This window comes from Dioscorea cayenensis, chromosome 14, assembly GCF_009730915.1.
Source record: "Dioscorea cayenensis subsp. rotundata cultivar TDr96_F1 chromosome 14, TDr96_F1_v2_PseudoChromosome.rev07_lg8_w22 25.fasta, whole genome shotgun sequence".
NCBI classification, from domain to species: domain Eukaryota; kingdom Viridiplantae; phylum Streptophyta; class Magnoliopsida; order Dioscoreales; family Dioscoreaceae; genus Dioscorea; species Dioscorea cayenensis.
The window spans coordinates 14,251,593-14,262,675 of NC_052484.1; the positions used below are offsets into that span (position 1 = coordinate 14,251,593).

Genomic DNA, 11,083 nt, shown 5'->3' on the forward strand with positions numbered 1-11,083 from the left:
AACGAAGTGATAAGCAAACCAAACCAAACCGGACCGGTTCAAAGACAACTTTGGGAGCACCTAACCGACCAAACCCTAAAATTCCTATCTGGCTTTCAATCATTTGAGGCCCCATTACCCCACATTTCTTTTCTTTAAATCTTGCTTGAATTAATGAACACTTTTATTTATTTATTTATTTAAAACATATTCTTCTCCCATAGAACATGCCAGAAATGACTTCTTTGTCTTTGTCTTTCTCTCTCTATCTTATCTTAACCTTGTGCTTTATTAATTAATTTTAAATAAAAAAATCAATGTACATGAGGAGGTAGTGGAACCTTTTTAGAACTTAGTTTAGTGGAAAACACTTGTTCTTATTATTCTTAACCTTTAACTTAACTAAGGTTTAGTTAGGGTTAAGTTTGTTTGTTTCTTTTTAAGCATGTATACTTCCATTATTAAATAATAGAGTGTACAAAACCCTATGAAGATTTGCAAGAATATATATAATGAAAGAGAGAGGGAGAGAATAGAATTTCTAATAACATACAAACTTAACATACCAACTTATCATTTTGGTTGTATTTTTTCAAAAGAAAATTACATTTGTATCCTTGCAATAATTAAAAAGAAAAAGCCGCAATATTTGATTATCATGTGTGAGGCAACTTCTTTTGGATATATGATTAATAGTAATAGTATATATATATATATATATATCTGCAGTGGTTTGTGCATTTATTAAATAAATAAATAAAATATTATTTTAAAATTAATTGAATTGAAATAACTTTTCTTTTTCTTCTACCACTCCATGTGAAGAAAGAACTAATGAATCATAGAGAAAAATTGAAATGGAGCTTACATCAAAGAGAGCATAATATTTTCATGGCTCATTTTATTTTTATGAAAGAGATGGTGATTTTGACAACTCTAATAGTTTTGTGTTTTTTGAAAAAAATCAGGTTGATTTATGACTCCACCCTCCCATTATTTCTAAAAGATGGAAAAAGATAATTTTGTTATTTTAATTTTTTTTAGGATGAGTTTCGACTTTGTTATATTTAATTAAATTTTTATGAGATATACTTGTAATTACTCATTTTGTGGCAATATATCCACACACACACATAAACTCCAAAGTTTCCTACTACTTACTTTGATTTTTTGTTTTTTTTAATGGTCCACCTATTGCATAGCTATGAAACTAAATTAACCCTACCCAATAATACAGTATATTATTTTTATACTATATTAAAAAATATGAATAAGTTATTAATTGAACTTGCATCTGATTTTTTTGCACAAGATGTTTGTGTCCTATCAAATAGACTAGTTTGAATTTCAACTCACGCGAGATGAAGACACACATTTATTACGGTATCAATTGTATGTATGTATATATTTTTTACAGATAATTTATCTATATTTTATTGAAAAAATTATAAATTAAAATTTTAATTTTTAATATGAAATATGGAGAGATATAAAATACTCACTATTTTATTATTTGAATGATTTGTTTTTAGGAAAACATATATCATCATGATAATGAGATGTTAATAAAAGATTTTGTTAGAGCCACAAGTTGATGGTTTAAAATATCCTTATACCAATGTTTCTTATCTATATTTATGTATAACATAAATAAACCAAGTGTTCATAAATTAAATCCATTCATCAAAATAAAAAATACAAAGTCTACAAGCTAATTCATTAATTAAAAAAACTAATTATTTTTTAATATTTTGTGTTTTATTTTGTTCCAACAGCAACAAAGCACATCCTCAAATTGCCAAACATGAACAAATTATTATTATTATTATTATTATTATTATTATTATTATTATTATTATTATTATGATCTCATTGAAAATATCAAAGATTTCCAAATAACACCAAATTGAAATCTCTCTTTCTCTCCCTCTCTTTCCATAAACACACAAACAATTAGAAAAAAATAATATAATTCCATTCTCATTCACTCCAACGTCTCTCTCTCTCTCCCTCTCATGTTTTCATCTTGTCTCAACCACAAATAATAATAAAAATAATAATAATAAATAAATAAATAAATAAATAAATAAAAATAATAAAAATAATAAAAAATAATAAAAACATAAATAGAAGGATGTTCCAGCCTCATAATAAAGGGTGGAAGAGTCACAGCTCCAACGGCTACAATCATCATCCAACTCATAAAGAAAAGCAGATGATGAGTTCTTCTCGTCCTCTCTCTCACATGGTCTCGCTGTCTCGGTCCCCCACTCTAGTCTCCACCCCCTTCTTTCCCTCTCTTTGCCTTACCCTCTCTATCATAATCATATACATGCTATGCTATTGCTCACTCCAACTACTATTCTTTTAGTCTAATCCTATTTACTCCCATTTTATTCCTTAAATAAAACCTTTTTTTTTTAAAAAAAATTGAAATCTACTTCCCACCCTGCCCACTTCCTCCAAAATAATTATATATTTTTCCGGTGCATTTTTTTAAAAACTAAATATTATATGTACTACATCAAACTAAAATACAATTTGTTTACATTTGTTAAAATATATTATAAATTATATAAACATATTTTTTTTATTTAAATATAATATTTCTAGAAGTATATATATGTACCAATATTTTTTTTTGTTATTTAAAATATAATAATTATTCCAATAATATGCGAACGAAAATACCTCCTCCTCTTACATCATACAAAAACATTCTTTTTCTAATTGTATTTCAAACTGAAAAGTTCAAATTATATATTTTCCTGGGGATGTAATTGCATTTCCATCCCTCCAAAAAACCAGCCAGTGCCCTAGGCCTGGCAACGAACCGAACTCGAACGAGCTGAGCCCAGATCGAGTTCGGTTCGAAATTCTAATTTTTAGCTCGAGTTCGGTTCAAGTTCGAAATTCTAATCTTTGTTCAAATTCGGTTTGAGTTCGAAATTTTAATCTTCGGCTCGAGTTCGGTTCGAGTTCGATTCAAAAAACAATAAATATGCTAAATTCATAAATTTGTAACAAATCACATAAACTTGGAACAAATTACATAATTGCTACATTCAACACACATGTCTCTTCTTTTCTTTTGAGTGACTTCTCATACAAACAATCACTGGACTTGTTCTGAATTGAGTGTGATGAAATGAATGATACCTGATCAAAAGTTAGAAACCATTAACAACAAAAACTTTAACATTCAGATTTAAAGATTAAGGATTCAAAAGAAGGATGAACAAATATAAAGGTGAATTTTGCCAACAATCCTAGCATCCAAGTGTATAAAAAAAAGCCAAAGTAATTGCTTACCAGTTACCATGCTCAATGGCATCCTCTATAGCAGCATCCAACATTTCAACCATGGAAGGATGAACAAATATACCATCTAATGGAATGCCTTCAGCATATCTGGACTACATTTAAGCAAATAGAAGAAAATCAAAAAGATGTCAAGGATACATATAATAGTGAGAAATTATCTCAATATTATCACAATAACCAATATATAATAATAGTACTCCCTCCTACAAAAGAAATATATAAAAAAAATGGTAGAAAACAGAGAAAGGATAGAATAGTAACATGCTTCATATATAGTTACCTGCAAATACTGTTTAGGCTGAGGGATTGCAATCTTATGAAGGACATCATAGCTGATGAAAGAATTCTACCAAAGATGAGAATGAATATATTAGATTCCCGCCAAAAGACACAAAAAGATATGCACCAAAGTTGTGGTCAGAAGCAAATCTTGTGGCAAAAATATTTTACTAAATTCATAAAGTTGCAAAGAGCCAAAAGATCAGTAAGCTGAGAAAATACCCTCAACTTGCAAAGAGCCAAAACATCAACCTATCCATGTTCACTTACTAAAGTATCACCCTATCAAACAAAACAAATGCAATATTTTCAAAGTGAAGCACTACTTTACCCATGTGAATGAAAGAAACAGACCATGAAGGATGCTTAAAGAGTGGCAAAGCTGTCGGGAATATCCAACTTTAGTTTTTCTTCATCTTCTTCAATCTATACAATATAAAAAACAATTAGATTAAGGTAAAGAAAAACCTTAAATTAATATAAAACTATAAATTCTTCTAAATAAATACACTTACTGTTTTGGTTTTTGTGTTCTTTTGAGTGGCTCTAAGCCAATCTGCAGTACATACTAAAGCTTCAACAGTTTTCGGAGCAAGAGAGCTGCGAAACTTATCTAGTACCCTCCCACCAGCACTAAAGGCTGATTCTGAAGCAACTGTAGTCATTGGAATTGTGAGCAAATCACGGGCCATTCTGGATAAAGTTCGAAATTTAAGAGAATTTAACTGCCACCAGACCAAAACATCAAAAGTAGCATCCTCTTGCTCCCATTCCACTGTCCCTTCCTCCAAGTAAATCTCCAAATCAGATTTCATAGGTTGTGTTAGATCATTTTTTCGTTTAAATTCAGCAAATTCAGATCTACCTCTACTTTTTTTGGTTTTCTCGATGATGTCGCAACACTAATGGGACGATTACGAAAAACAGCCCGAGCAAAAACTTGAAGGTTGTTCATTGACATTTTTCACTTGCATATGTTTCAAATACATCCACCATAACTTGTTTCAGCTGAACTATTTTTTCAATATGTTCAAAATCAGGATAAATACAGAGGAAAACAGAAATTTATCAACACCATTTTTATATCTTGGATCTAAAAGCAGTGACAATTGCCATAAGCATGTTGCAATCTTTCCAATATTTGTCAAACTTCTCACCCATTACTATTGCTACATTTCTCAAAAAGCAGATTTGAAGATTTTTGAATGAATATTTAGAACTTCTTTAACTTTCCAAACCTCTGGTAGAAATGTATTTGCGATGAGGATACAAGCGACCGAGAAAAAAAGATGTGTAACATCATAAAAAAAATTTCAAAAATTCAGCAACTTTTTTTGGCATTTTTCCCGATCTTGAGTAGAGCAACCATTTATAATTTGCATCTCTAATAGCATCTTGATCAAAAAGCAGTTCTGAAATTAAAAAGCACAGTCCAACATTTCATAAGTTGAATTCCAACGTGTAGGAACATCAATACGTGATCCTCTTTTTTTGTACAAACATTCAGCTGCCTTGCAACTTCGCCAAATTTAAATAATCTGGATGGTGATTTTTTTAAGTACTTGACAGTTTCTCTTATATTGTGAATTATACTATCAATTTCCTTGAGACCATCTTGGACCATCAAATTTAAAATGTGTGCACAACAACGGATATGAAAAATATGACCTTTGTAGTGCAACTTGCCTCTTGATTCAAAATTAGACTTTAGACTTCTTGCAACTACATCATTAGTTGTTGCATTATCTAATGTGATTGTTGAAACTTTATCTTGGATACCCCATTCTAAAAAGACATTACGAAATAGCATCGGAGATGACAATACCCGTGTGAGGTGGTTCAAGCTCATAAAAAAACTAATGATACGTTTTTTTGTAGTTTCCAATCCAAATCAATAAAAGTGTACTGATCAAGCACATATAGCCAATTGTTTGATTTGATGTCCAAGTATCGGAGGTAAGACAAACTCTTTCAACATTATTCAGATTTTTTAGTTTTTTTCTTTTTTTCAATTTCATGCAATCTCAAGCAATCTGATTTTTGATGTATTTCTTGAAATTCTTTCATATTGAGAGTTCATGGACTTCATTAACACATTAAACCAAAAAAATGCTCTACCATACTAAATGGGTACTCATGCCTTTGTAATCATTTTGGCCATAACTTCTCTAATCTTGCTCATGTCAAAAGATTGTGTTGAGAAAGATAAAAAGCTGTTTCACCATCCCCATCGTCCGAAGGTAATAAACTAATAATTTTTTTGATTCTTGTGTTGTTTTTACGTAATACAAACAATCATCTAAATGTCTCTTAAGATGAGTGGTTGTTCCGACTTGAAGCTGCATATTTCTTCTTGCAATGAGCGGCATTCATATTTTTTTGAACTACTTCATTTACATCACGAATATTTATAATCTGAAATTCTGTCCAAACTTTGGAAATTTTTTTCCGGCCTCTTTTAATTTCATTATCTTCTATGTCACATGGAATTGTCTCTACTTCTTCACTATGAGTGCCACTTTGTATAGGATTTAGGTTAGTATTGGCCATTGATTGTTGTGTGTCAGGTTCAGACATTTCTACAAATAGAAACAATGAAGTAACTATAAATAGAGATTTAAATTCCAACAAAATAACTGAAAAATAAAACTTGGAGCATAAACCCAAAGTAAAATCCAATACAAAATCCAAGGGCAAGTATAATTCATCTTTTGAGTCCAAATCATCTCTCGAAAACCATTTTATTTCCTCATATGCAACACCAACATCCAACCAACAATCCCATGATTTAGAATTAAATTCAAAGGAAAAAAGTTGGCTATTAGTTAATTACATCTTAATGTCACATGCTCATACCATTTATATCAATTATAGAGAGATCATGCACTTAGGTCTTAAACCTTCTTTGGTGTCCAACATCATCAAATATAAAGTATTGCATGTTGTATGCTATGATGTAATCCTTATGCTATAATATAAAAGGAAATAAAATAATTCAACCATACCTTACTTATGATTCTGCAGAAATTCAGAAACACAGACCCACAAAACTTGCAGAAACACAAATCAAGAAATTCAGAAAATCTCATGCAGAAAAAACAGAATTGAATAAGAGGAGTGCTGTTCAATCTGCATTTTGACTAAATGTTTGCAAAAAGAGAATATAAAATACTAAATTTAGTCCTACACTAGGAAATGTTTCCATTCTAGAGTTAGAAAATCCACAAAAACTAACTTAAATATGTAGCCTGAGGAATGAAAAGTTTCACCCGGTATAAATGGAAATTTTTGGAGGCAAGAATGGTGCACTATGCCTTTCTCGAATTTTTCCAATCAATTGGATTCAAAGTTGCGACTTCCACTTTCAACAATATATGATCTTTCTTAGGAGAAAGTATAGGAACCTCGACAAGCTGAATTGAACACATTTTTTCAATAAATAAAGCATCAATAAACAATTTAAACTAATAAGTATTAAACAAATAACAAACTACCCATGTTTAAATTGTCATCACAGAGAGAAAGAAAGAAAGAAAGAAAGAAATAGCATCCCCACAAAGACCATTTATGCAACACAGCAAACAATGACAATTAAATCTGGATCTAAAAGCACAGTGCTCACGTGACCAACTAATTTTCACATAGAAGCAAGCTCTTAAGATTAAACAATAATCTTGAGTAAGATTAAAACAAAATTATAAAAAACGAAGCAGCAACACAAGCAAGATGTCATTTTGATCATAGAAAAAGAAAAGGCAAAAGTAGAGTTTCGATTACAAAAGTATACAAGCAAATGAAACACCAACAATCCATAATCCAATTAATAAACTTGAAAACTAATACAAATGGAAGCATGAAAAAGACGAGCCATTTAACAATGTTTTAAGGTTGCAAACAAAATCCCTAACATCAACTCTCTAGGAAAATTTCTCACTCAAAAATTCATACATTTCAATTCTCATCCAAGAATCATCAAAAGAAATACCCCCAAAATTCCACAATTGAGCACCTTGACAAATAATCCAATCTTAAAACAATCAAAAAAAGCAAAAAAAGCAAACAAGTGATGATTGTTCCTTTTCTCAAGAGTAACACAAGATTCAACCAAACAATATCACAATCGAAAAAAAATCAAGGTCTCAAAGGTATCGAAAGCAAAACCCTTATTCGAGTAAAATCAAGCAAAAACAAACAAGATCTGAAGCATCAAAACCCAAGTATAGATCTATTGAGAAAAGGAAGAGGATGAGAAGGGAGAGTACCTTGGGGCGCGTGGCCAGGAATTGCTAACAAGCAGGATGGATGACGAAGAAAGTCGAACGAAAAGGGTTTGATGAAAAGGCGAGAAGAACAGCGGTGGAGGCGGCGAGGCTGGGAGTTTTGCGATGCGTCAGGGCACGGGAGAGGCGAGGCTGGGAGTTCGGCGACACGTCAAGGTGAGAGCAGAGAAGATCTCTCTGTCTCTCTCTCTTCTCTCGCTCGCGGAGGAGAACGGAAGGATTTTTCTCTAGGGTTTCAAGATGGTGGCGGCGAGGGATGTGGTATGTCTGTATGTGGAGAGACGAGGGTGGGAGACGAGGGAGTGGGGACTGGGAGTTGTGAATGGATTTAGGGTTTTAGATGATTTTTTATAATTTCAACCGTTGGATCAAATGATCCAACGGTTAAGAAAAAATAATTAAAAAAAATTGTTGTAATTTAAATTAATTTTTATTTTAATTTTAAAAATTAAAAATAAATTTAAAAACACAACCAATAATAATGATAATTATTATATTATATATATATATATATATTCGAACTTCGAACCGAACTCGATCGAGCTGACTCTAGTTTGAGTTCAACTCGTTTATTGTTCGATCTCAAATTTAAGTTTAAGTTCAGTTTGTTATTAAAATCATCGAATCGAATTCGAACCAATATCAAACTGAACTCGAGCTGCTCGCGAACAGTTTGATTATTTGCCAGCCCTAGTGCCCACTCACGCTTATCCACACCTCCCCTTCCTCTTTCTATAAAACGCCCCCCTTTCTCCATCCCTCAAACCCTAACCCTAACCAACAAACCAACAAGAAGAAAGAAAGCAAAGATGTCGAAAGAGGTGAGCGAAGCGGCGGAGCACCCACCGGCGAAGGACTACACCGACCCACCACCAGCTCCTCTGCTCGACATGGGTGAGTTCGCCCTCTGGTCCTTCTACCGCGCTCTCATCGCCGAGTTCATCGCCACTCTCCTCTTCCTCTACATCACCGTCGCCACTGTCATCGGCTACAAAGATCAGTCCGCCAACGACGCCTGCGGCGGCGTCGGCGTTCTCGGCATCGCTTGGGCCTTTGGCGGCATGATCTTCATCCTCGTCTACTGCACTGCCGGCATCTCAGGTCCTGCTCCTCCTTCTCCCAAACCCTAAAACTCATCAAACAAAGGCTTTTCAAATTGACACTAAATTTTCATGTTTTCAGGTGGGCACATCAACCCGGCAGTGACATTCGGGCTGTTCCTCGCTCGGAAGGTGTCCTTGTTTAGGGCAATTGGCTACATCATCGCACAGTGTCTCGGCGCCATTTGCGGCGTTGGTTTGGTCAAAGCTTTCATGAAACACAAGTACAACTCTCTCGGCGGCGGCGCCAACATGGTCGCCCCCGGATACTCCAAGGGCACTGCTCTCGGCGCCGAGATCATCGGCACCTTCGTCCTCGTCTACACCGTCTTCTCCGCCACCGACCCCAAACGCAGCGCTCGCGACTCTCACGTCCCAGTCCGTACCTTTCATCACCCACTCCAAACATAGTTTTCGTTTTTTTTTTTTTTTTAAATTATTTTGTTTTTAAAAATTAATTAATTAATTATTTACTAGGTGCTTGCACCGTTACCAATTGGGTTTGCGGTGTTCATGGTGCACTTGGCGACCATTCCGATCACCGGAACCGGAATCAATCCGGCGAGGAGCTTAGGTGCTGCAGTCATCTACAACGAGCACAAGGCTTGGCATAATCATGTACTACTACCACTGTCTTTGCATTAATATTTCACTAAAATGATTTAATTAATGATATATATTTTTTTTAAATTATGTATTTATTTATTTATTAATGGTGTTCTTTCAGTGGATATTCTGGGTTGGACCTTTGGTTGGAGCTTTGGCAGCAGCTGCATATCACCAGTATATCTTGAGAGCTGCAGCAATTAAAGCACTTGGATCTTTCAGGAGCAACCCAAGCAACTGAGCTTTGAAGATGATTGTGAGATGTGAAGCAGGGGAGGAAGAGGGTGTAGTGTTTGGTTCTGTTTTTAATTTGTTGTTGAATTCTGAATATTATGGTGGTGACCATGTACTTTGTTGGTTTGGAAGAGTGGGAGCAATTTAGTGTTGTTATATTTGTTGTAATGGATGGTAATTTATTTTGTTTATTAGTCTTTTTTTTTTTTTAATGATGATGAGACAATGGAATCTTTTGTGACTGGTGTTGAGGAGGAGGGGTATTTTGGTAAAGATGGAGAGAAAGTACAGGCTGTAAAGAGGTTTCCTTTGTGAAAAAAGGAAGTGGTGTGGTTGGGGTAAAATGGCACGGTCTTTGAGGATATGTTAGTTGTACACGTGTTAAATTCTAGTAGGTTCTTGTGGATGAGTTCACGTGATTAAGTTTTGGGCGGGTGACCATTGGGTTAAACCCACCGGTTGGGCAAAAGACATGATGGAAAATGGAGTGGAAGGTGCTAGTGGTAGTGGGCATGGCATCTCTCCTAAGATGGAAAATGATTTGAAATTTCTTTGATGTGATTTTTTGTTTTTTATTGATTTTTTGAGGTTGGCTTTCTTATTTATTTATTTTGGAGAAGTAAAAGACTATAAAAGTTTTTTAATTTTGATGGAAACAATGATGGTAATCACATGGCTTGCAATGTTCATTTGGATCACTTTTTAACTAAAAAAGATGTCATTTGGATCACACCCATCACAAATAAAACATTTATGATTGTCTGTTGATATGAAGTAAGAAAAAGATTTGATATTATATTAAATATGTGACTGACTACTTTGTTACATTGAATGAAGAAATAAAATAAGTAAATTTATGTTGTATTTAAACATTATATGTATTTTTTTCTAAATACCAAAGGTTTGAGTTGGGTTTTGAAATTGAATCCGTGTATGAAAAAAAAAACACCGTTGGAAGAAACCTTTTGTAGATTGTTTGGTGAAAATGGGAAAAAGAGAATTAAACACCGTTGGAGGAAACCTAAAAAGCTTCCCTCTCACACACATTCTTTATATTTACAAAAATATAAACTGTGGAGATTTGTAGAATGTTTGGTGAAAAAATGGGGGAAAAAAAAGAAAGAAAGAATTAAACATGTGTAATCAAAATCATTTTACTTTCATCATATGAGCAAGTAGGAGACGGTTTTATTTTTTTCTTAGGGGATTGAAACAAGATTGGATGGACCAAATTGCATGGTCACTGTTTTTATCAATGGTGGAATGGTTATCAATACATCA

At 33.5% G+C, this 11,083-nt stretch overlaps 1 protein-coding gene across 1 annotated transcript; it reads left to right on the top strand.

Annotated features, from left to right (window-relative positions):
* The first annotated feature begins 8,608 nt into the window (after positions 1-8,608).
* LOC120275869 (probable aquaporin PIP2-6) lies at positions 8,609-9,958 on the top strand. Its single transcript, XM_039282590.1, has 4 exons — positions 8,609-8,963; positions 9,045-9,340; positions 9,440-9,580; positions 9,690-9,958. Exons 1-4 carry the CDS (start codon positions 8,672-8,674, stop codon positions 9,807-9,809), a joined length of 849 nt encoding a protein of 282 aa, XP_039138524.1. The 5' UTR covers positions 8,609-8,671; the 3' UTR covers positions 9,810-9,958.
* Positions 9,959-11,083: the final 1,125 nt, after the last annotated feature.